Genomic DNA, 26711 nt, shown 5'->3' with positions numbered 1-26711 from the left:
TCACCTCGCAGTTGCGTTTTTGGGTGGAAAGCAGCCACATGGTTTGAGTTTTTTACATAGGATGAAGTTACCTCCTGCCAAGACACCATTTGGTGGTGGTCCGTGTGGTCTCTCAGTGACTGCTGCAGTACACGGTATCTTTGACATCGGCTTGATCATCTACGGGCGTACGATCCTTGGAAGATCCATTCATTCCAGCCATCATTTGTCGGTTCCTCACTCCAGAGGGGGTGGTGACTTGTGGTTTGCCTTGGACACACCTATGCACTCATCAGAGGAGTTCACACGAGATATGGCCATGCTCATGGCATATGGGATTCCTACATTCCCAGGGAGTGGAGGGGGTCGCACCTCTCAAGGAGAAGTTAGTACCTGGTTGGCTCTACGTTAACGGTTTCTTTCTTTGGAGTCACGAAGATACCAGACTCGCCAAAACTTGGACAACCTCGACGTTCTGCACGCCTCAAGAAGAGAGAGGTTTATGATGCCTTAGAGTTCGTGAGCTTTGCGCTCATGTCCTAGATTCAGGCTTCACCAGTTGAGCCTTCCTCCACCAGCACTCCAGCATGATTGCTTGAAGTGTGCCATGCAGACAGCTGGACGCTATCGAGCGGAATATAACTTGGACCTTTGTTCCAGGCCCAACAAGCGGAAGGTGGTTTCTACGAAATGGATTTTCAAGACAAAGTACAAGGCCTATGGTTCCTTCGACAAACACAAGCTGAGACTTGTTACTCGGCGTTTTACACAGCGACCCGGCGTAGACTTTGACGAGACCTTTGCTCACACTGCTCGCATGACTACCATACGCACAGTGTCTGCCCTCGCAGCTTAACTTTGGTTGGCCTATCTTCCAAATGGATGTCAAAAGTGCTTTTCCGAACGGAGATTTGGATAAAGAAGTTTATGTTCTTTCTCTCTCTCTCTCTCTCTCTCTCTCTCTCTCTCCAACGTTTTCGGCGTTTTCTTCTTCTTCTTCTCTCTCTCTCCCTCCAGCGTTTTCGGCGTGCGTGGCTCTCACCCTCTCTGCTGCTCACTCTCACAAAAATCTAGTACAAGTCTTACCTTAGTTTTCCCCTTCTTTATTCTTTCCTCAGCCGCTTTTGAAGTATGTGGTTTTTCTTGTGGCTTCTCCTCTTTCTTAGGGAACTTTGCTTAAGACATGTCCCACTTCACCACATCCAAAGCACTATGTATGCTTGTAGTCTTGGTAGATGACTGAGAGGTTGTGGATTTCTTCTTTTGAACATGTTTCTTGGCTTTCTTCTTTCTTTCAAAGTGTCTTTCTCTGCAGCCTTGAATATCAACTTGTTTGTATCATGAGTCGAAGATCCTAACAACATTGAGAAACTGGTCCAGAGTATGATCCACAAGTTGTTGAATGCTAGTAGAATAATGCTTAAGACAATATCTTTGAATTGCTTTCGATAGACTGCAACAATATCGTTCCCATTGTTCCTTCAAAGACACCTTCCGGAAAGAAGCAAGTGGTAGGAAAGTGTAATGGAAATGGCCTATGAACTTTGAGAATAGTGGAATTAGAGAAATTAGAGTGAGCATTTTTGTGAGACTACTTTGAGAACATAGGGGCTGAACTTAATTAGCGGTAGCTACATAACCATAGTACTTAATTAACTTGGCATGAATAATACTTTTGCAAGAGAGAGAGTTTAGAGAACTTGACAACAGTTAGGACCGGATTTATGTGGAGGTGGTCCCCCCTCCAATAGGCTTTCGTATTATAGATTCTCCCATCAAGAGAGACTTGGTACAATACAATCTTTGTGTTCCTTGTGACCTAGGTGATGCAATGAAGATGGAAAGCTTCATGCATCACGAGCATAACATAGACTTTGTAGAAAGCATTAACCATCCCCGGCCTCAGTCCCAAGGCCTCAAGCACCTTCATAGGTGGAGAGAGCTAGCGACGAATGAGGGTAGGGAAGAGGAAGAAGAAACATTCATAAAAGAAAGAAATAATTCCTCACTTATCATCACTGTTCTTGCTTAGCATACATAATAGCATAGTAATGAAGATGGAGAAGATGGTAAGCTTAAGCATTGAAGCATGGCTCTTGGTTGGATTTGCATTCCATAACGAAGAGTGTTGGTGTAGGCTCTTAACTTCTCTACGAGCTTGGAGAAGGAGATGGAGCTCTTACACTTTGCAACTCACACAATGAGAGTGTGTGTGTGTGTGTGTGGGGGGGGGAGAGTATAGCCCACCAAGCTAGCCCCCTCTTTGCTTTGGTCGACCCCCTCTTCTAGTGCTAGCTTGCACTTGATTGGACCTCTTCAAGCCTGGCCAATCACATGCTGAGTGCATATCAAGCAACAAGGGTAGCCTTGGGACAAGTTTCCCCCTTTCCCCTCTGAGAGAGAGGACTTGAAAATGAATAAACAATTAATTGAATTAACTAAATCATCATTGGACCCCTTGGGAGGCCAACCAATAGGCTTTAGGCACACTATGAGAGGAGCTTGACAAGTGTCCTATTTGCTTTCTTTGTACCAAGCTTGCCTTGTGTGAGGGGGGGTGTGCTCTCTCTAGCTCCTACAAAGAGGGCTCGCCCCTTCATGAGTAGGGATATGCTTTGACTTTTTGAACACCTTAACCCCTCAAGCACCTTAGTCATGGAATACCTTAGCAACTTAGTCATTAAGCACCTCAAGCACCTTAGACAGCAAGCACCTCAAGCACCTTAGTCAGCAAGCACGACAAGTATCTCAAGCACAACCCTAGCTTGCCTAAGGTCAAAGGTTACTAACCTTTGGAGGTCTTTAATGAAGCTAACCTTAAGGTCTTTAAACTCCATTAGCTAGCTTTGCTCTTTGACAGACCATCTCTTATTTGGACCCCTTTACCGTTGGCCCCGTGTTGAGATAGATCCGTAAGTACATGTCTATATTCTAACCCTTGTTCCCGTTTATTCTCCCACATTAAATGATCAGTTTAATATGAGAAAATCATTTGGGTTGGTTAGATATTAGATTTTATGACAAAGTATTTCAAAATCACTGGTTGTAGGTAGAAACGGTATCTTCCTCTTTCATCCTAAGGTGGTTCCATGCTATCAAGACATCAGCTTCAAATTGGAGAGTCAACCAAATAGATGAGAACTATCCTTTGAACTTGACTCATTTCCGAGGCATTTTTTGATGCATTAAAAGCGTTGACCACCATGTTTGTGCATTCCCTTTTGAGGTGGGATGCCACCTTGTAAACCTCGGAGGCTTCTGTAAAGTTCTCTTGAAAGCGGTGTCTAGCTGCTAAATAAAGGACAATGCCTTATGAGTATCCTTGTTGCCTGAAAAAAATCAAACTTTATGCTTATAGCATCGTCCTTGAATTTTTTCTTGCCCCTTCTTCGTTCCAAGTTGTCATACTTCGGGTCTTGAATCAAGTGATTCTGCTTTTTACCAAAAGTTGTTTCAAAGGATCATGAGAGTCATCAAAAGATGGAGGAGTATCTGTCTAAATAACGTCATTTCTTGTGGTGCTTTTCTTGACTTGCTTTTTCAATACTTTCGTTTCCTTAATTTCTGTCTTTCTGCCTCACTGGGATTGGAACTAAAAGGAGGAGGAGGAGAATTCGAGTCGTCTTCAAAGTGAACATGTCATCGGTGTTTCCTTTTAGACCCCTCTTTGCCAAGTCCTCGAAAGTTGACTGTTAGCCAAGATAGCCGGGCAAAGACTTAAGACTTTTGTCCCTTGCGAGAGTGTTTCTTGTATTTCATGATTTCATTGATCTTTTGCTCCACGGCTTGATCAATTGTCTCCGAGGGTTTCCAATCAACGAGCAAAGAAAACTGAGCGAAACTAATTTCGAGCAAATACGAGCAATACCCTTGACAAATTGATGCGAGCGCAAGCTATATTGAAGAAAATAATCATGGCATGCTAGATTCAATCAGGCTACTCGGGTACCTAACAAGGTTTTGAAACAATTCCACCTTTTCGAGTGCAGCCTTGCACAAACTCATGGGCAACGGAGTCCAAACTAAGGACGTGAAAAAACACGAAGTAGATTGATGTGTTTGCAAGGCACATATGTGGCATGTTTGTTGTCCCGCCTTTGGAAATCCTCAGATGTAATGAGGGAATTTGGGAAGGGTGATAGCATAAGTAAACCCTTTCTCCAATGACCCACTTGTACAAACACGAAACACATGCTTCTTTCCTATGTAATTCCGTCTTGAAAATTGTTTATTAGTTTTGATCTCCATTTAGCAAGTATCTCGGGCCACAGATGCTGCGCAGTGCATCCTTCATGCTCACCACTCCCAAATACACCAACCGCTTTCATGATTATAATATATTGAGTCCTATGCTCTCCTCCTCCAATATTTCCTCAGCAATGGCACGTATGCAAAGGCAGGCATCTAATGATATCAACAACACTTGCCGAGTGATGAATGTTTTGGAGGTTGTCTTTGATAAATATTGGTGAAATCTTGAAACCGACATCACTCTGCAATGGGGAAGTAGACATAACAACCTTGTAGAACTTAGAAACCTCATGATCAATAGCATAAACATGCTCTCCCATATTATTTTCTCTGTGCACTCAAGCTTCACATGCTCTCCTAACAAAGTGAGAGGACTTGGCATGTTTAGGTATGTCCAAAAATAGACCTCTAGTCTTTGGCCCAATGGAATGGTGCCATCGTAGATAGCTAAGGTCTTCTGCCCTCTATTCAACCGAATCTTGGTTGCTCTTAAAGTTCTTGCCGTGCATTAAATGGACAGAAAAAGTGCATACTCACCATCAAAAGCATTGCATGTTAGAACCTTATAGAAGCATTGTTGTAGGAGTTGACACAATGGACCTTTTTTAGGCTAATGGGCATGTTCTTATTTACTAGGACACGTAGGCCAAGTGCATTTTTTAAGGCTAATGGGCATGTTTGTTTTGAATGGGACACATAAGCCAAGCAATGTTAGGGAAAGGTTTGCCTCAACTTATCCTTGAACCGGTTGAAAATCAAGATTAGCCGGCTGCAAACCAAGGTAAAGGGAAGAAAAACCTCTATTAAAATATACAAGAAAATAGTTCAAAAATCGTGCAAATTTAGAAAAGTCTACTAGTGTTTCTGGTTTCATGCATCTTCGTCTAGGAAAAATACTTTTGCAAACACTAAGGCCAATTTGCGTGCGGGCGACAATAGTCGACATCGAGGGAGCCTAGATGAGTGTCCAACTTTTTTTTTTCCGGCGAAAAAGATCCTTCTATTAGTTACTGAAACTGCCCGTAGGGCTACAACCACCTCTTCAAGAGAGGGCTACAACAACCATGATGGGAGACTCTCCCAATGAAAAAAACCAGCATATGTACAATGGGGCTAAATCAAGAAATGGGGGGAGGGAAAAGCCACACAGGTGGTCGGTAATGCTATCGGAGTACACCCTGGACCATGGTGTAAAAAGGCCTAGGACGCCAGAGTCGAAGGAAAGCCTCTCTGCGCTCCCGCATGCAGGTCGGAGCTGCCCTGTAGTCCCTCAAGCTGTCTTGTGAGAGTATGGATCAACTCTAGCCAAAAATCGCGAACAGTCTCTGCTGGTGGCACAGGGCGAGCCTCAAAGATGCGGAAGCAACGGGCCTGCCAAATGAACCAGAGTGTCAGGCCACTGATGAGCTCCCAACACTCCTCTCTCTCATTGTACCACTCCTGTGGAGTAAGCTCTGTAGCAGGCTGGAGTGTAGGTCGCCCCTCCTGCATCACTATCATCTTGCTGGTGGAAGATAGCTCAAACTGAAGTGCCGGGCCCGTGAGGGTGGACCAAGCCGCTGCTCCCCAAGTGTATTGTCGAGCTGTGGAGAGAGCAGGCATCAGCCGAAGGACTCGTAGCCACACCTGTTGGGCTGAGGGACAGTCCCAAAGACAGTGACGTTGACTCTCCACAAGATGGTCACAAGCTGCACATGCGGCCGAGAGACAACTATGCACTAGCCAGCTCCCAATTGCTGTAGCTCTGTGTGCGACCAGCCACTGAAACAAGGTGACTCGCCTCGGCTGTGTGGAGTCCCACAACCTCTCCCAAAAGGCTACCAAGAACTCAGTTGTGAGACCCTCCTCCTGCCAATGAGGTGCTGCAGCGGGGCAAGCCTCTCTCTGTGCTACTAGTATATGGCGTCCTAGTCGAACAGTGTACCGAAAGAACGGGACTCCTGGTGGTCTGCAGAAGAGAAGGGTCCCTCCAGAGCCACTCACCAGGATCCCACTGTACTCGTGCCAGTGGACAACACTCCCAAGTCCACAGCCTCCGGTGTCCAGTCTCAAGAGCTACTGGGTCAGGATCTATGACACAAGTCCTCCCATAGATGTCCACTACTCGGATCCTCTGAAAACAACACTCTGCCACCTGCGGGGCCTCTAATGCAACTCGCTGTAGGCATCCCCCACCCTGAAGCTCGAAGAAAAGGGATGGAACAATCTCTGAGCAGGCCTTGACTGAGATGAGAACCTCCAGTCGTGTGAAGGCTCCCATCCACCTGGGTGCTACTGGCTCGAGAGGCGTGAGCCACTCAGCTAGAACTGCCTCTGAGATGTCCTGGCACATGCTCTGCACCTCTCTCATGCCTTGTAGCTGGAAACCCTGCACCTCCTCTGACAAGCTTGTGAACTCTAACCAGTCACCTAAAGAGCGCGCTGGACCCGTTGCCATGGGACCCCAGGAAACATGAGGCCGACTACCAACCAAGTGGCCTCTCTGAGTGCTAACCATGGGGTTCCAAACAAGGGGCTGTCGTAGGCGCTCCTCCGTGCAAGTAGGCTGTCTCTGCTCCAGGCCTCGCCGCAAGAGCTCCTAAGATCGAAGCAAACTCACAGCGAAGCGGTCCTTTAGTCTCCTGCTCAAACCAACTCTGCTCATCTCTGTGAAGATCCATCTGGTCGAAGGTTGTCAGGGGCTTCCTACCTGAGGCACCCTAGCACGAAGCCGCTGTAGCAAGAACTCCTTCCAGGGCTCCTCACCTGGAAGAAGTCCTCTCCCAAGAATGGCTCTACTCTGCTGCGCTCGGTCAATGATCCCAAGCCCTCCCTGTGAACAAGGAAGAGTGATGACCTACCAAGCCACTTTGGCTCGGGCTATCTGAGTGTCACGTCCTGACCAAAGGAAGTTCGTGATCAGCCTCTCTACCTGGCTGATACAAGAACTCGAGAAGATCCAGCAAGAAGTGATGTACCACATAGTCGCCAACAACACCTGGTTGGCCACTACTACTATGCTAGCCAAAGAAAGTCGTGCTGAGCTCCAATGTAACAACTTTCTCCTGATAGACAGGAGAAGGGGAGCAATCTGCTGCTCGGGAGACAAGTCCAAACCAACCTGACAGCCCAAGTACCGAACTGCAGTCCTTGGGGGAATCCACCTAAAACCCTCTCCTGGCATCCAATCGGGTATAGGAGCACTACCAACCGAGAAAGCCACTGTCTTTCTCCAGTTGATCAGTGCGCCCGATGCACAACAGAAGGTCTCCAGAGCTTGCTCACACTTGTGAAGGTTGGCCTCCTAGCCATCTAAGTACAAGGTTGAGTCGTCGGCAAACTCAGCGTCCAGAAGCTCATCTCCTCGATTAGGGAGTGCTAAGCCCCGTAGACCAACCTGCTGCGACACCAAAACCCTGCTCATCGCCTCCGCATAGAACAGAAAGAGGACGGAGACAAGAGGACAGCTCTATCTGACCGAACGTGTGAGCATGAAGCGATCACCTCTACCTCTTGCCAAAAGTACCTGACTGTGAGGCTGTCTGTACAAAGCTGACACCCCTCTGATCCAAGCATCTGAGAAGCCCATCCTGCGTAGAGTGCCCTCTAGAAAGTCCCAGTCAACTCTGTCGTATGCCTTCCCAAAAAGTAAAGATGTTGTCAAGGATACTGCGTTCCTTGACAAAACCTGTCTGAGTTCCATGTATAAGGCTCTCTAGAAGTGGTTGAATCCTCAAACTCAGAGCCTTGACATGAATTTTGTAGGCTGAGTTGAGGATGGTGATGGGGCGCCACTATTGAATCTCCTCCAAGGAGCCACCCTCTTTGGGAATGAGGTAGATCAGGCTCTCACTCATGCTGTCAGGCATCACTCCTGTGTGCAAAATGTACTGAAAAGCACTACAAAGATCTGGGCCAAGCAGGTCCCAGTACTCCAAGAAAAAACTGGGAGTCAGTCCATCCTCACTTGGACAGCTACCACGGGGGAGGGCCCTAAGAGCCGTGTGCAGCTCCTCAAGCTGAAGTGGCAGCTCAAGCCTTTGACGCATCTCCTTAGTCACAAGACAAGGCATCTGTGCCCAAACTTGCTCCCTGTATGCATCCTGACGCTCTGACTGGGACTCTGCAGACAGTAACTCACGGTAAAAGTCAGTAGCAACTGCGCGCATATCCTCGGGCTCAGAAGCAACTGACCCGTTGGGCCTCTTCAATTGGCTGACCTTGGCATGCGAATGCCGAGGTCCCACTGCCTCAAAGAAAGCACCAGTCACTCTGTCGCCCACCTGGGTCCACTAAGATGCTTGTCGGTGGAAAGTAAACTCATGTCGCCTCTTCTCTGTGCTAACAAGCTCCTGTCGAGCCTGCTGTAGCTGCTCCTCCAACCAAGGACTGTCTGAATGCTGCTCCTGCATCCTGTGTAACAAAGCAATGCCCCATTTGAGAGGCGGCTCCTCCTCTCTCGCTGCAGCCCGGCGAGCCATAGACTCTTGGAGAAAAAAACGGCTAATCTGAGCTAGGCCCGAGGCCACTCTGTCAGCAGGAGAATCCTTCTTGTCCAAGCTCTCTGGCTCTCTGAGTGCTGAGTCCAACAAGACCCTCTCTTGGATGGGAAGCAGCGTGCTCCCACTCCTCTGCCTGTCTGCCACTGTGAGGATCACTGGTGCATGGTCCAAGAAGGAAGTCCCTGACAGAATGCCCACTGTCCCTCTCATGTCACTGAAATGGTCTAGTGTAGAAGCGATCTATCCGCAATAGATTCACTCCTCCCACTCTTGGGTCCGAACGAGAGGAGGCAAGGATGTCTGGGGGCCTCACAAAACCAGAGTGCTGTCAAACATTCGAGACCCTCAGAGTCATACAAAACCTCTCCCAAGCTGCCAGCTCAACTTCATGTATAGTAGCATGGGTACCACCAATCCTGTCAGAAGGGTCCTCCAACATGTTGAAGTCCCCTCCTATGCACCAGTGTTCTGCCTGCGGCAGAGACTCAACTATCTGTGACCAAAACTCTGCTGGAGCACTCGCCACATTGGGCGCATAGATGTTTAGGAAGCCCACTAGGCAACCCTGAACCTGCATAGTAATCCATTGAGCCTTGCTTGGCACAATAATCCCTCTGCCCACAATGGCTTGCTGCAAAGAGTCCGCAATAGTCATACATACCCCACCTTGGATGCCTCCAGGTCTAAAAGCAGTTGACCAAAAAGTATCATATTGTCCACGCAAGAGCTGACCACAACGTCTAATGCGGCTCTCACACAGATGGTGCTCCTGAAGCATAAGGAGATCAATCTCTCCTCCCACAAGGCAGCGCTGAAGCTCCTGACGGAGTCGGCCCCGCTGACGTTGAAACTGGGGCCCACCTAGTCCCTGCACGTTCCATGAGATGATCCTCATGGGGAGTGAGAGAGAACAGATGCTGCCGTAGCAGCTCGACGGGCTATCTTCGAGGCTGGCTTGGATGGGGAGTAATCTGCATCCGAACGTCCTCTAGATAGGCGTGACTGCAACGAGTGCCTGGCCCAAGCCCAAGCAGAGCGAGCCGTACGTAAAGCAACCTCCTCTGTCCAAGAGTCCTCATGAATGTATACATAGCATGGCAAGCACTGTGTATCGGCAAAGAAGTAAACCACAATGTGTCTACATCCTGTTGAATTTGGAGGTGTCACCGCAAACTTGGCCAATGGCGACAAAGTCTGAAGCATGTCTATAACTCCTAGTTCTCCCATGTGGTGAGAGAACTCTAGGATCTGTGTGTGCAACCATCCCAACACTGAGTCGAGAGTCCACTCTGTCTGGTCCCTGCCGCCGCAAAGGGGAAAGGAGAAGCCAACTGCTGAGTCCAATGCCTCTGTCCCCCTAGTTGCAAGGAACAGAACATGGACCCTGAAGCAGGCTGCCTCATGGTCTGCTGAGGGGTCGTCGAGAAAACGAGTGAAGTCGTAGTCGAAGAAGTCCCATCGGTGCCGGATGTCAATGCTCGTCAGACCACGAGGGATATCTGCAAGGGGAGACGTTTGTACTTGTAGAGGGGGCCGCAAGAAAGGCTGTCCCTCTCTCGCCAAGCGACTCGTGGCAAAGGCGCTGCCAAGAGATCTCCTAGCAGCCTAAGAAGGCCCTGCCCCCTGGGACGACTTCGGAACTGAAGTGGGAGGGGGGGATAAGGAGCAGGGGGGAGTAGTGGAGAAGAGGGGTGGGGGGGGGGGCAGCAGAGGTAGAAGGGCCGGAGGAAGAGGCGGGGGGAGGATGAGGAAGAGGGGGGGAACTCTGGGGGGGGGAGGGGCTGTCGAGGGTGAAGCTGGGGTGGGGGTTGGAGCAGGGACCTCATCCTGCTCAAGAGGACCAAACCGGTTCCCCGGGGAACCCACTGCTGCTGAGTAGGCGCCTGAGGACCACTCTGAGTGCCAAGTTGTCGCTGTGGCCCCTGTCGTCGTCGACCACGGACCTGTTGCCATCCCTCCTCCGCTGGAGCCCCAGGCTCAGAGGGTGGCTTTGCATGTGTGCGTTGTGCCTCTGTCTGTGTCTACTGGCCAGCCCTTGCATGCTGGGGCTGAGGCTGTGGTGTAGGTCGAGGCCTCCTCCGTGGAGAGGCCTTCGCTAGATGGCCCATCTGTCGACAAATGAAGCACTGGTTCGGAAGGCCCGAATACTCCACACTCTGTCTAAACCAACCCCCACTCACCCGAGGCCGAAGAATAACCTTCGGGAGCGTGTGACACTGTGAGTGTCTCTGACCAAAACGCGAACTGAGGGAATGCCAGCCGCCTTGGCAACTACTGAGGCTGCCGTGCGAGGCGTCTCCAGGACAGTCCGAATGAGCCGATCCTGGACAAAAGTGGTAAGTACTCCCTCCGCAAACACGGAAAGCAGACGGAGATGGGGATGTTTGCCTCCTCTACTAGAACATCCGAAGCAGGGTCGAAACCATGTCTCCACCGTCGAAAGTGGGCTCGTGTTGCTCGGATGGCCAATGGACTCATGGCTATGACCTTGGACGCCATCTCGGAGGTCTCAAACTCAATCTGATAGTAACGTCGTCCGAGTATCTGTACGTCCAAGATCTTGCCCACCTTTGCGAGAAGGCGGGCCTAGAGAAGGTCACACAGCTCTCCTCTGCTAGGTCGGGTGCCGAGAATCTTGCAGATGACAGAAGTCGCCTGCAAGCGCTGTACCTTTGCGGCTAGGCTCGCTTGCTCTGTCTGCGAAAGAGCAAGTCGAATGGTGGGCTTAGCGGGGTCGGGCGAGGGGGCTTCGGACGAGTCCCTCTGTGGCGGGGCTGCCTCCATCTGTGTCTACTGCTAAGGCGAAGAAGCGGGCGGTGAAGCGACTCTGCAGCCGAGTGCGCCGAGCACTGTCCAAAGACACAGTGCTGCCAGAGCCAAGTGCAGGAGGCTTCGGGAAGAAGAAGACGGGGGGGGGGGGGGGGGGGGGGGGGGGGGGGGGGGGGGGGGGGGGGGGGGGGGGGGGGGGGGGGGGGGGGGGGGGGGGGGGGGGGGGGGGGGGGGGGGGGGGGGGGGGGGGGGGGGGGGGGGGGGGGGGGGGGGGGGGGGGTTCTGAGTGCATAAATTTGGCTACATGCCCTAGGTTGCGGCTTCATCGCAACACTTACAACAACGAATTTTGTCATGACCATACCCAACTCGCTGCACATCGGCTCTAGCAGGTTGTATGAAGCTAAATAATCAGCACATAAGGCTTTGGTCCAAACCAGTCTACGTGCTGGCACAGACGGTGCCATTATCGGCATGGCAGATCTAGGCAATGTTGCGGCATTTTTTTGTTTCTTTTTTATAAAATTGGCTTCTTGGTTTAACTAGATTACTTTTGAGTTTCACATTAGTTTTCAACCCATGCTAAGCACTAAAATAAACCCCCGCCGAATCTGACTGAGGCTTCGTGCGCAACTGACCCCACAATTTGACCAACTAACGCAAGTGAGGAGACTGCCATGTGCCCATCACCCATGCCCCATGAATCTGAAGATGCAAGTCAAAATCCGCTTGCAGGTGAGAATATATTGCGCCGAGTGTAGGTAGCACTAGCAATGGCCAGAACCTACACCTCTTCAAGCTGGCTGCCTATGCAGTAATCAATGTTGTTAATGTCCACAATTGTCGAGTACGTGTTTTGGAACAGCTCGGCAAACTTTGCCCATTTGGGCAAAGTTATACCAATTATGCATGGTTAACCCCTGCTTGGACATGCAAACCCCTTCCCTGGTTGTAAAATGGGGGTCAATCCCCTCCCACGCAATATGCTTCTTATATGAAAAAAATAAGCCCCCAAGCATGTAGGAGAAGCCAAAAATAGCTAGTTGAAATGGGTTCGCAATGCAGCGGACCCATTTCTGTAGTTGTCTAGCTTCTCCAACATTCTTGGGGGGTAAAAATGTTATTCAATTTAATGCATTCATCAAATATTAATATGTTCATATAAATGTGTTTATGTTATTGGCCATTGAAAGTGTACGTCTCATACACGTAAAACTTAAATACTAAAACAATGTGGGCATTTAAATATGTAGTCCAACAACTCGTTGTGGTTCTCGAAAATGGAGAAGGGTTTCCTTGACTCACGGTCCTCTCTGTATTGTGATCAAGTACGTTTAGGGTCTATTACCAAGGATTTTGACGATTTCGATAATTATGTTGATGAGAGCGAGATTACAGACATTGGGTTGGGTTCGCTGGCTTAAGAACCAAAGATAGCCAGGAGAGAAGCTACTTTGGAGCTTGTGCCTTTTCACGTAGCGCCCGAGGTGGCTCCATGCGTGGATGAGGGGGATGATAGCCACTGACACGTGGAAAGAGGTGAGGACATCCTAAAGACCAAGGGTCTTTAGCTACTTTGAGTGTCCGACTGTGGAGAAGCGAGCTGGGCTTCGAGAAATTAAATTTGATTGCACTTCATAATGCTGCAATAGAAAACAAAATCCTATGGGTGTGCTGCTGCGCTCGCCTTCTCCCCTGCGCACGCTCCTCGCCATCGCTCTCCCCCCCGGCTTCCCTCGCACTGCCTGCCCTGCCCGCCCGCTGCCTGCACACAGCACCAGCGCGCAGCCCGCCTCCCTTGCGTTGCCTGTCCTGCCCGCCCGCTGCATGCGTTTAACACCAGCGTGCATCAGCCACAGCGCGTAGCCAGCCCTCAGCATTGCCGCCCCAGCCCGCCGCATCTCAGCCCCCCTTCCCGCCGCGCCTCAGCCCGCCCGTCCCAACCTCGCACCCCCCCCCGGTCTGGCTCGGCTGATTTCGTCAGCATCTACGTCGCGCTCGGCTAGCAAAGGGCACCGCTCGTCATCGACATTTCGCCCTTTCTTCACGGCAGTAGACACTGATGGAGGCTCATGCTCCACCTCAGAGAGACTCTCAGGAAGCCCCCTCGCCGGACCCCGCAGAGCCCACCATCCGACTTGCTCTCTCGTCGACAGAGCAAGCGAGCCTCGCAACAGAGGTGGAACGCCTGCAGGCGACGTCCGTCATCTGCAAGATTCTTGGCACCAAACCCAGCAGAGGAGAGGGCGCGATCTTCTCCAGGCCCGCCTCCTCGCCAAGGTGGGCAAGATCTTGGATGCTCAGTTCCTTGGACGCGGCTACTCCTCCGAGATGGCATCCAAGGTCATCGCGATGAATCCCTTGGCCATTAGAGTAGTTCGAGCCCACTTTCGACAGTGGAGGCATGGTTTTGATCCAGCTACAGATGTTCTGGTAGAGGAGGAAGACCTGCCCATCTTTGTCTGCTTTCTTGGTTTGAGGAGAGAGTACCTACCACTTTTGTCCAAGATAGGCCCAGAGATTGGGACTGTCCTGGAGACACCTCGCACGGCAGCCTCTGTAGCTGCCAAGGCGACCGGCATCCCCACAGTACGTGTTCTAGTTCGAAACACCCACACTCTTCCGAAGGTCATCCTACTCCCTAGGGTGAGTGGGGGTTGGTTCCATCAGAGCGTGGAGTATTCGGGCCTCCCGAATCAGTGTTTCATTTGCAGACAGATGGGCTATTTGGCTAAGGCGTGTCCTCACAAGAGACCTCGACCCACAGCGCAGGCGCAATCTACCAAGGCTGAGCATGCCCAACAGCCAGACACACAGGATGCACAGGCTGGTACCTCGACTGAGACCAACGATGAGACAACTGACGGTTGGTAGCAGGTTCCCGGCCGCCGTCGACAGGGGAGGGCTCGCCCCACTGCTCCCCTTGGTAGCCGACCTGCTACAGTTTTGTAGCGTTGGGTTCGGACAGGGAACCGTTTTGACCCCCTTCAGCAAGACCCGCCTGAGGAGGCCCCGTCCACTTCAGTTCCTCCACCTCCACCTCCTCCTCTTCCTCCCTTAGACGCTACCGCTCCGTCTCCCCCGCCACCTCCCCCTTCCTCACCTCCACCTCCACCTCCGCCTCCTGTCCCCCCTTTCTCCCCGGTGGGGTCCATGGCCTCATCTCCCGACCCCTCCACCACCACTCCTCAAACGCAGGGGACTGGACACGCGTCTGCCGCGAGGCGATCTCTTGGTAGTGCTTGCGCTACGAGCCATGTGGCTCGAGAGGGACAGCCCCACTTGAGGCTGCCTTTTTTGGTGCAGACTTCTCCTTTTGCAGCAGTCTCTAGAGGTTTGACTAGCTTTGACATTCGCAGACGTTGGAACTTCTTCGACTACAGTTTCACTCGGTTTCTGGGTGACTTCTCCTGACCTGGAGGAGGCTTGCTTTCGAGTCCATGTCCTCTTTCTTGGAGCTAGAGGCATTGAGGCTTTGGACACAACAGTGGGTTTCTCCTTCCCGTTGTGCGGTAGGGATCACACAGAGTGGACCTAACACACAGTTCTTGACTGGCTAGGCTATTGAGTTCTCACACCACACATGGGACTTATGTGTGACAGATCTGGTCCAGACACTTTGGCCTCTGGCCAAGTTCATCGTGACACCTCCGGATGCAGTGGGTTGCAGGCACATTGTGGTGCACTTCTTTGCTGACACTCAGAGCCCTCCTTGTTATGTATTTATACATGAGGATCCTTAGACAGAGGATGTAGCTCTTCGGGCTGCACGCTCGGCTTAGGCCTAGGCAGGACAATCACTTCTTTTGCGCTTGTCTAGAGGTCGTTCGGATGCGGATTACTCCCCATCCAAACCGGCCTCAAAGATAGCGAGGTTGGGTGCTGTGGCAGCAGCTGTTTTCTCCCACCCACTCCATGAGGACCATCTCATGGAATGTGCAGGGATTAGGAGGGCCCCTGTTTTAGCGTCAGCGGGGTCGGCTGCGTCAAGAGCTTCAGAGATGCCTTGTGGGTGGTGAGATTGACATTCTTATGCTACATGAGCATCATCTTTGTGAGAGTCACATTGGACGATGTGGTCAGATTTTGCATGGTCGCTATGAGACGTTTTGGTCCGCTGCATTTGGACCTGGAGGCATCCAGGGTGGGGTATGTATGACTATTGCGGATTCTTTGTAGCAGGCCATTGTGGGCAGAGGGATTATTGTGCTAGGCAGGGCTCAGTGGATTACTATGCACGTTCAGGGTTGCCTCATGGGCTTCTTGAACATCTATGCGCCCAATGTGACGAGTGCACGTGCAGAGCAATGGTGCATTGGGGGTGACCTCAACATGTTGGAGGACCCCTCTGACAGGATTGGAGGTAGCCATACTATTGTGCATGGAGTTGAGTTGGCAGCTTGGGAGAGGTTATGTATGACTATGCGGGTTTCTGATGTGTGGCAGCACTCTAGCTTTGTGAGGTCTCCAAACAACTTGGCCTTCTCTCGTTCGGACCGCAAGAATCCGCAGAGTGGGAGGAGTGAATCTATCTCGGATAGATCGCTTCTACACTAGTGACCATGTTTGTGACTTGGCTCCCCCTCCTCTATCTATCTGTCTGTGAGGATCACTGGTGCATGGTCCGAAAAAGAAGTCCCAGCCAGAATGCAAACTCACCCACTCGCATCCCTGAGAGAGTCTTGCTGGACTTTGCGCTCAGAGAGCGAGTGGTGGCTCTTTGGATAGAGGGCTTAGACTTGTAGGACTCTCTTACTGACAGAGTGGCCTCTGGACTTGCTCAGCTTAGCCGGCTATTTCTCCAGGAGTCTACGGCCCGCCTGGCTGCAGCGAGAGAGGAGGAGCAGCGTCTCCGACGGGGTGTTTCTTTATTACAGAGGATGCGGGAGCAACATCCAGACAGTCCTTGGTTGGAGGAGCAATTGCAGCAGGCTCGCCATGAGCCTGCCACCATAGAGGAGAGGCGCCAGAAGTTTGCTTTTCATCGACAGGCATCTCAATGGACCCAGGTGGGTGACAAAGTGACATGGGCTTTCTTTGAGACAATGGGGCCCCGACATGCGCATGCCAGGGTCAGCCAGTTGAGGAGGCCTGACGGGTTAGTTGCTTTAGAGCCAGAGGACATGCGTGTAATTGCCACCGACTTTTACTGTGACCTGTTGGCAGCAGAGCCTAAGTCAGAGCGTCAAGATGCATGCAGAGAGCAGGTGTGGGCACAAATGCCTTGTCTTGTGACAGAGGAGATGCGCCAGAGGCTTGAGTTGCCTTTTCAGTCAGAGGAGCTCCACGTGGCCCTCATAGCACTTCCCCATGGTAGCGGTCGAAGTGAGGATGGTTTGACTCCTAGCTTCTTCTTAGAGTATTGGGACTTGCTTGGCTCAGATCTTTGCAACGCTTTTTAGTACATTCTACACACAGGAGAGATGCCTGACAACTTGAGTGAGGGCCTGAGTTACCTCATTCCCAAGGAGGGTGGCTCCTTGGATGAGATTCTACAGTGGCAACCTATCACCATCCTCAACTTAGCCTACAAAATTCTCGCCAAGGCTCCGAGTTTGAGGATTCAGCCACTTCTAGAGAGCATCATACATGGGACACAGACATGTTTTGTGAAGGAGCGTAGTATCCTTGACAACATCTTCACTTTCTGGGAGGCATTTGCCCTCGCGCGCCTCCGTGGTGAGGATCTGGTGATACTTCTTCTCGATTTTGAGAAGGCTACGATAGAGCTGACTGGGACTTTTTGGAGGGCACTTTACGCAGGATGGGCTTCTCAGATGCATGGATCAGAGGTGTGTCAACTCTCTACAGACGGGCACACAGTCAGGTACTTTTGGCAGGTGGTAGAGGAGATCGTTTCATGCTCACACGTTTGGTCGGACATGGCTGCCCTCTTGCTCTCTTCCTCTTTCTGTTCTATGCTGAGGCAATGAGCAGGTTTTTGGCTTCACAGCAGGTTGGTCTTTGCGGCTTAGCGCTCCCTATTTGGAGAGAAGAGCTACTGGATGCTGAGTTTGTAGACGACTCAGCGTTGTACTTGGAGGGCCAGGGGGCCAACCTTCACAGGTGTGAGCAGGCTCTTGAGACCTTTTGTTGTGCATCAGGCGCACGGATCAACTAGAGAAAGACAGTGGCTTTCTTAGTTGGTAGTGCTCTTACGCCTGATTGGCTGCCAGGTGAGGGCTTCAGATGGATTCTCCCAAGGGCTGCAGTTCGATACTTGGGCTGTCAGGTTGGCTTGGACTTTTCTCTTGATCAGTAGATTGCTCCCCTCCTTCTATCCATCAGGAGGAAGTTGCCACATTGGAGTTCCGCACGACTTTCTCTGGCAGACAGAGTTGTAGTGGCCAGCTAGGTGTTGTTGGCTACTATGTGGTACATTACTTCTTGTTGGATCTTTTCGAGTTCTTGCATCAGCCAGGTAGAGAGGCTAATCAGGAACCTCCTTTGGTCAGGGCGTGACACTCAGATAGCCAGAGCCAAAGTGGCCTGGCAGGTCATCACTCTTCCTTGTTCTCAGGGAGGGTTGGAGATCATAGACCCAGCACAACAGAGTAGAGCCCTTCTTGGGAAGTTTGTTGTCAGAGGATTACTTTTGGGGGAGGAGCCTTGGAAGGAGTTTTTGCTGCAGCGGTTTAGTGCTAGAGTACCTTAGGCTGGAGGCCCTTGGCGACCTTCGACCAGATGGCTTTTCACAGAGATGCGCAGAGTTGGCCTGAGCAGGAGACTGGAGGACTGTTTTGTTGTGAGTCTTCTCCGTTCCTGGGAGCAGCTGCAGAGAGCCTTGGAGCAGCATCAGCCTACTTGCATGGAGGAGCGCATGAGACAGCCCCTGGTTTGGAACCCCATGGTTAGCACTCAGAGAGGCCACTTGGTTGGTAGTAGGCCTCATGTTTCTTGGGTCCCATAGCAGAGGGTCCAGCACGCGCTTTATGTGATTGGTTACAGTTTTTAGGTTTGTGAGAGGAGCTTCAGAGCATCTAGCTACAGGGCATGAGAGGGGTGTAGAGCATGTGTTAGGACATCATAGAGGCAGTTTCTGCTGAGTGGCTCACATCTCTCGAGTTAGCAGCACCCAGATGGATGGGGGCCTTCACACGACTTGAGGTTCTCATCGCAATTCGGGCTTGCTTGTTACCTCCCTGTTTTTCGAGCTACAGGGTGAGGGTCGCTTACACCGAGTTTCAGTAGAGGCCCCACAGGTGGTAGAGTGCTGTTTTCAGAGGATACGAGTTGTGGGCATCTGTGGGAGGACTCGTGTCATAGATCCCGACCCTGCAGCTCTTGAGACTGGCCACTGGAGGCTGTGGGCTTGCGAGTGCTGTCCATTGGCACGAGTGCAGTGGGATCCTGGAGAGTGGTTTTGGAGGGACCCTTTCTCCTCAGTCGACCATCCAGCGTCCCTTTCTTTCAGTACACTGTTCGACTGGGATGTCACATACTAGTAGCGCGGAGAGAGCCTTGTGCTGTTGCAGCACCTCATCGGTAGGAGGAGGGTCTCACAGTTAAGTTCTTGTTAGCTTTTTGGGAGAGGTTGTGGGACTCCAAATAGCCGCGGCGAGTCACTTTGTTCCAGTGGCTGGTTGCACATCGAGCTACAGCAGTTGGGAGCTGGATAGTACATAGTGGTCTCTCGGTAGCATGCACAACTTGTGACCATCTTGTGGAGAGTCAACGCCATTGTCTTTGGGACTGTCCTTTGGCACAGCAGGTTTGGCCTCGTGTCCTTCGATTGATGCCGGCTCTTTCCACGGCACGACAATACACTTGGGGGGCAGCTGCTTGGTCCACTCTCACGGGCCCGGCACTTCAGTTTGAGATATCCTCCACCAGCAGGATGATAGTGATGCAGGGGGGTCGACCTACACTCCAGCCTGCTCTACAGAGCTTACTCCACAGGAGTGGTGCAGTGAGAGAGGAGTGTTGGGAGCTCATCTGCGGCCTGACACTCTGGTTCATCTGGCGGGCCCGCTGCTTCCGCATCTTTGAGGCTCGCCCTGTACCACCAGCAGAGACTGTTCGAGATCTTTGGCTAGAGCTGATCCACATTCTCAGAGGACAGCTCGAGAGTCTCCAGGGCAGCTCCGACCACATGAGGGAGCGTAGAGAGGCTTTCCTTCGACTCTGGCACCTTGGGCCTTTCTTCACCATGGTCCAGGGTGTGCTGAGATGGCAATACCGCCCACCTGTGTGGCTTTTCCCTCCTCCCATCTCTTGATTTAGCCTCATTGTACATATGTTGTTTTTCATTGGTAGAGTCTCCCCCTTATGTTTGTTGTAGCCCTCTCTAGCAGAGGTGGTTGTAGCCCCATGGGCAGTTTCAGTAACTAGTAGAAGGATCTTTTTCTCAGAAAAAATAATATTCCTATGGGTGTCTTTAATGGAGGCCAGCAAGATCACACATGCTTCCCATGGATTGGTGCAAGGTGATCACAAGTTCCATGGGTGGGTGCCTCAAAGGCCGTTTGATTTCTTATAATTTTGTAAATTCGTACACATCTAACTTTTGTCGGAGAACAAGAGTTACATGATGTGCAGTTTAGAGGAACATTGTTCACAGCCATCCCTCCGTCTTTTCTTGCAGATATTGTTGGTCCATCCTCTCACTCTCTTCTATGTAGCAGACCCGCACAGGCCCGTAAGTTTTGGCCACCCTCAAGAAGACAATTGTTGATCGATTGTTTTAAGTCTTTTTGGCAGTTGTTTTGTTTTTGATGCAATAAGCTCTTTGGATAGGAGCAAGCAAAGCAGATTTGATGATGTATCTACCATCTTAGGTACAAAAAAGTTTGCTTGGATGTTAGTACATATTTATTATGTTTAGAATAAACAAATGTGTTATATATCACAGTCTTGTCACATTTAGTATGTCTCTTTTCCCTTATCACTTTTGAAAATCCCTCTGTAATTCACAAACGACTTTATTGAGGGACTTGCTCATTTTTTTCATCGCTCGTGAAAACTTGCTCACCGTTTTGTAGGACCTTCGTCTCCAATGTCGAAAGAGAAGCCTTCGTATCAGATTTCGACTTTGTTATTCACTTTCATTGCCGACTTGAGAGGAGGGTTGGTGACCACCTGCCACCTCTTATAAAATTCTGAGATCAATTTTTTGCATATTTAAGATACTTCACGAGCCGCTTCGCACAAGTGCTAACTTGCAATTTCTGTCGGAGATTTGCAAGTTGTGTATCCTTAATCAAGGATTCTTCGAATTGATCATCTGATCTACCGTTGTTAGAATCTCCGTTGCCATTGGGTTCCTCATCCTGCATGACTGTAGGTAGGACGCCTTTCCGTTCTTGATGGGATTCCTTGTCAGAATCCATGCCCTATGCTGCAAAAAGTCGGACCGGATGCTCCGTAAAACAAGAATTGACTGAGTCTCTGATACCACTGTAACCAACAACAGATACATGAATAGAACTGAAAACTTTAATGCTTGAATTTTGAAACAAATTGTAGTAGCAATACGAAGTGGCAGAGTTCCACGTCCAGATGCTTGCGCCCATTTCAGTATTGCTTTTTATATTGATAAGTCACAGTGTACAATTGTTGTGGAGTCTCTTTGCAACTGTGCAACCATGCACTGATCTGCCAAAGTGACCCCAGGGTATTATTTTATATGCACCAGGCCCAAAAGCAACTCTTACAACTTATAAAAAGTTGGCGCTTCCCAAAAGCAACTGATAAAAGAAACTGACGCCCTGTACAGCTGCAACCGAAAATCAAGGTCACGTCATCTTTGTGCGGTTGCCATGGCAGCACCTTTTATGGCAATCTGCTTTTGCCGTCATGATTTGTGGATATCCGTACGGAAGTCTAGATCGTCATTTTCAGCAGTTCCTCTGTCAGAATGCTGCCACATGTCATCAATTTATACTTGGGAGTTGTTGTCCGTGTACTTAAATCATTGCAGATTTGGTAGCATACTGTCTTTGCCCCTTTCTGCTGTAGCAGAAGCTGGTCACAGGTCCCCCCTCCTCACATGCCGCAAGTATGTTGCTTGAAGAACCTCTTGGCCTTACTGAAAACCATGCCCTGTCATGCTCGTTCGCACTTTTCAACTCTCAAGCTACAGTCTGTGACAGGCTCTTAAGTGTCTCTAGCCTCCTCAGTCCCATTTTTCTGTAATGCCGTATTCTACCCATTCTCATTCCCCTTTGCGTTTCCCATTCCATGCTAGTATGACCAAGGTGCTCCAAACAGAGGTGCCTCAATAGCAGACCACCCGAATAGGGATGCCTGAGATCAAAGTCCCCAAACCGGGGGAGACTTTAAAAGCGAAAAACAGGTCTTTGACTGCTTTGCTCCCTATTGTCCTTTCTTTGCAGCAAATGGTGAGATATTTGCTGCAACCTACGGTTGAAGGTATTTCAAGAGAATTTACTAAGAGTACATTTGTTTTTGTCTGCTCTTTTGTTTTTTGGGAATAATATTATCTTATGATGTGGTCCCCACAGGCAGCTGCATGGCTTGTTCTTGGAGTAGTTGCTATTGTCAAGCTCAATTTTGATTATCTCTTGGTGGTGGGCGTTTGCCTGGCTTTAAGTATTGCAAACCTTATTGGATTTACACGATGCCAAAAAGGTGCTATTGATGATTGAAGAGAGTGCGTGTACGCGTTTGAGTTGGTCATTTTCTACTTGCAACATGAGAATCACTGACATGGTGTGACTTGATTGGTTTTGCAGATGCTAAGAAGCGAATTCAAGCATTTGCATCAGAGACTGTTGCATCTCACGTTGCCTCCACCATTCGTTCAGCATTTACTATTGTTTGAGTGGGAAACCAATTTCAGCGTCAAGAGGATTGTACAGAGTTGTCTATTGTCGGATGCATTTTGCAACCTCAAGGTTCAGAAATTATTTAATATAGTTATACACTCGATATATCCTATACGCTGGGTGCCAAGTATTCTGATGATCCTTTTTCTTTTCTCGCCCTTGTCTGCCTTGCCCTCTTGTGCAAATACATTCCTCATGGTGCTGCATCTTGTCTCAGTTTTCTTATTGAGATGAGTCAGGTTTCTTTGCATCTCTTACTGGCTTAGCTAATAAGAACCATTACAGTGGTCCTTCCAATAAAGGAATATAGAGGTTCTACATCTTGGTGGGCCATCGATGAGGTGTGAGCTGCTTGCTTGAGCTGAATGATCCTTTGTAGATGAAGCAATCCTAATAATGTAGTCAAAGGATTGGATACGTAGATTACTTATGACATGAAGTGCAGCGTGATATTAGCTCCAAAAAGGTCTCCTCACCATATTGTGCTATGCATATGCCAGGCGGTATGCATAGAGCAAAAACTTTCAGAGAGTAAAACATAAGGGATTTTTTTTTGACAATGCTTTACCCTCCAAGCAAGTTGTGTATTAAGAATAGGGAATCCTCAGCAACGGCAGACATGTTTCGAAATTTAGAGCCTCCCTTTACCTAGTCACATATTGATTCCCAAAGCAAGCCCAGATTCCTATGCACTATAAGAATCCATGTGCATGTTCTCCAATAGACAAACATTGGTATCTATGGCCGTGATCACATGATGCATGGTTATTAGTTACTTTTTGAAATAACTTTTGAAATAACTGTGCCTCATCCACGGTCACAGGTGCATGGGTCATTTGTCTTATATGCAATTCTGCGAGGCTTTTGTAATGATGCCGATTTGGACATACTGCATCAGTAACATCTTACTGTTGACTGATGTATGTGTGACTGCTACAGAAAGGGAGTTTCCATAGTTTTCAATAATGGTCACCATTGTCATCTTGCGGCCACAACCTTGATACATTTGTGAAATCAAGCTCTCTCCAATTTGCTTGTGTACATCTGTGGCATTTATGTCCACTTGCAAGATTAACCGTTGGCTTGAACCCAATGGTCACTTTTGCCTATGCTTGTTGTGTCTGCTTTAATAGACTTGACCGCTTCTCTCGTTTTTGGAGGTAAAACTGAAATTTGCAAAGAACCAGGAATTTGGTAAAACTGACCCAGCAACATCTTTCAAAATTTAGGCTTGATCTCTTGGCAATGTGCAACCCAATCACAAACTATATCTTGGCCATAAGAGCTTGATTCTCACTTAAGCATACAAACAGCTCCAATCTTCCTTGCAACAGCCCATGCCGTGTCAAAACACTCCATGGCACTCACAACACTCTCATAGACGGTGGCACGCCCATTAAATGAGGATAGTTATTCATCAAAACACTCCATGGCACTCACAACATGATGTGCATGAGGTAAGCAATCCTTGATTCACTCTTATGCCCATCTAACATTAAGTAGAAAATTGAAAATGGACATTAAGGGGGGGTGGGTGAGAGAGAGAGAGAGAGAGAGAGAGAGAGAGAGAGATAAACAATGAATAACATCATGAGCTTCTGCTCGAGAGGCACCGCATACCTAGCTAGGTATGATTGGGGGTAGGGGACCACTGGCCCCCCCCACTGGGCCGGTGGCCCCCTGCCCCCAATCGTACCTAGCTAGGCATGCGGTGCCTCCCTCACAGAAGCTCATGATGTTGAGGTAAGTCACAATGTGGGAATTATTGTGAGAATTTGTGTAAAACTTCTTGTGCTTGCTAGCATGGATTTTGACACGGAATATGAACAGATGGCGGAGCAGTTGCCTCTAGAGGTACATCATGCCAACACTCGAGAAAGAGTCCTTTAAGAGCGGTTGGGTTTTCTCAAAGAAACTTTGAGAAATTTGTTGGATTAAATGAAAAAGATGGGGTAAAACAAACTAAATGAAAAGTGAAAACAAGTGCAGATGCAAGGTAGGTATGAAGTACCTATGGTCGAGTGTAGTCACGATGGGGACGTAGAATCTAGTAAAATGCTGGCCAAGGGGCCAAAATGGAAAATCAAAGACCTGAAACCCCCCAAAGCATAATGGATCCCTTTAATAAAAACGCTTTGCAGATTGAGGCAAAAATTAGAAGGCCATGCAATTTGCTAGATGTAGCACACAAGTGGTGGCATAAAATCGACAAGACAAGCTTGTGCCAACTACTTGGTAAGATTTTAAAACTATGTTTTGCAATAACTTTGTACTTGTTGACGAGAATAGTAGAGCTTTGGATGCATGACTTTTCGTGTCGTAGAAAAATTTAACTATGCAAGAATATGTAGATAGCTATAGAGAAATAGTGCTTAGAGTTCTTGAGCACATACTTGTTTTTGCAATTGTACAAGTTGGATTTGGGGCTAAAGGAAACTTTACGTCACTTGGTTCAGAAAGAAAAATGTTACACATTGAAAGAGGCCATTGGATGTGCTGTAGTTCTAGAGGATGGCAAGAGCCTAACCAAAGATAATTTTGGAACAGATTCTCTCAATCCACAAAGTCGAGTCAAACAAATGCACAATCTAACCAGACATGAGGCAAAGAGGGAAAAGAACCACATACTGTACAGACTCTCTCTGGGATTAAACACAAAGTATCACCCATGTCTGAGACAGCTTTCAATTGATATGTATTGACCCCACAACAAAGGGAAAGAGGACCTATGATATGGATGTTTGGGACAACATAAATTCAAGGATTGCACAAAGAAGTCCAAGATGCATGCAACTAATTTAGTTCTTAACCCAATGAATGAGGAAGAAGAACAAGAGGGAGAGGATTCTCAACATATCCTAGCAATTGCAGTTGTCAAGCATGTACCAAAGTTACTAGATGTAGTGCTATCATAGGTGCACAAAAAGGATAGCAGTTTTGGGATACCGTACTTGTATAGTGATGCATGATAGTGTCAATGGAAAACCTTTGAAAGTGTTATTTAACACCGATTGGACACATAATTGCTTAACTTCCAAGCTAGTCAAGAAGCTACAACTTCAAATGCAGCATTCTGAATATAAGTATATTGTGGAGTTAGCTTATGGCAAGGGAACCAAGATCTGGGATCAACAAGTCGTTGATCTATCTCTCAACATTCAGTCCTATGAAGAGAAACTAGATTTTGAAATTACTTGCCTATCACAAATCGACGTGGTACTAGGTTAATAGGGGCATGTCAGAAAGAGGAAAATAGACTTTTTGACTCATGTCTACACTAGTTTGAGTTCGATGGAAAACGGCTATTAATTTACAAAGAGCCTGATCTTCTAGAAACAAACTTTCTCAAGGCCACAACGATGCTAGAATTGAATGTAAGGGACAAAGATGCCAAGGATAAATGATATTTTAGATGCTCCATATGTGGCCACTGTATTTAGTAAGATAGACTCATCGAGTGGTTACCATCAGATTAGAGTAAAAGAAGATGTTTATTTTAAAATTCAAGATAAGGTTTGGTAATTATGAGTATTTAGTGATTCCCTTTGGCTTAACCAATGCTTGAACAACTTTTATGATGTTAATGAATGATGTTTTAAGGTCATTCATGGGACATTTTCTTGATTTTATCGAGAGAGAGAGAGAGAGAGAGAGAGAGAGAGAGAGAGAGAGAGAGAGAGAGAGAGAGAGAGAGAGAGAGAGAGAGAGAGAGAGAGAGAGAGAGAAAATAGGAAGGGATGGCTCACACAACCTTACATGATCATGCAATGGTTCGCATGCCTTTGCATGCTTAATTTTATCCTTTTTTGTCCCATTGCATGGACGTCCTCCCTTCTCTCCTCTAGAGAAATCTACTCACACTAATACCAATATGAGAATGTGTGGAGTCTGGCATGTGAGTCTCCACCCAACCAACCCCTATATAAGCTTCCATATAGGGCCCCTTACCTACATACTTGGCATGTGGAATCCTAGCCACCATGGGATCATTGTCCTCACAACGTACTCAGTCCCGAGTTTCATTCTTTGTAGAGTATCTATTTTTGATTGCATAAATTATTGTCACCTAAGCTTTCCATCTCTCATAGAGCTTTATCGTAACAACATGCCATCAATTTGTCAACATAATATAGTATATGCTTAGAAGAAACCATTCTCAATGCAATAAATTCCATGTCTTGAAGTGAGTATTTCATTGGCATTTTAGCATTGTTAGTTGAGTTGCCACTAATTTGTGCATGATCAAAGCTACTAGGAGCATGACACGATACTCTTTCTCCTTGTGTGGTGCATAGATAACATTTGTTATTTTCTAAAAAATTGGTGGAAAAATAACTTCCTCATGTCAACCTCATTGTTGGGAGGGATTTTGTATGTGCTTTTCTCATTGATATAAAATCACCCTTATGGATAATCTGGATCTGATAATTGATAAGCTATCCTG

At 48.6% G+C, this 26711-nt stretch overlaps 1 protein-coding gene across 1 annotated transcript in view; it reads left to right on the top strand.

Annotated features, from left to right (window-relative positions):
* The window catches only part of LOC147459808 (Golgi apparatus membrane protein-like protein ECHIDNA), a 36461-nt gene extending 14039 nt beyond the window's left edge, over nt 1–22422 (top strand). The window contains exons 5-6 of the mRNA XM_086511010.1: nt 21944–22070; nt 22175–22422. Coding sequence (XP_086367136.1) covers nt 21944–22070; nt 22175–22263 — 216 coding nt within the window. The 3' untranslated portion in view covers nt 22264–22422. The remainder of the gene's footprint in view (nt 1–21943; nt 22071–22174) is intronic.
* Nucleotides 22423–26711: the final 4289 nt, after the last annotated feature.

Source organism: Adiantum capillus-veneris, chromosome 4, assembly GCF_014529385.1.
Source record: "Adiantum capillus-veneris isolate H3 chromosome 4, ASM1452938v2, whole genome shotgun sequence".
Lineage (NCBI taxonomy): Eukaryota > Viridiplantae > Streptophyta > Polypodiopsida > Polypodiales > Pteridaceae > Adiantum > Adiantum capillus-veneris.
Note: the sequence above shows the minus strand (reverse complement) of the source record. Positions and strands in the feature narration are given on the sequence as shown.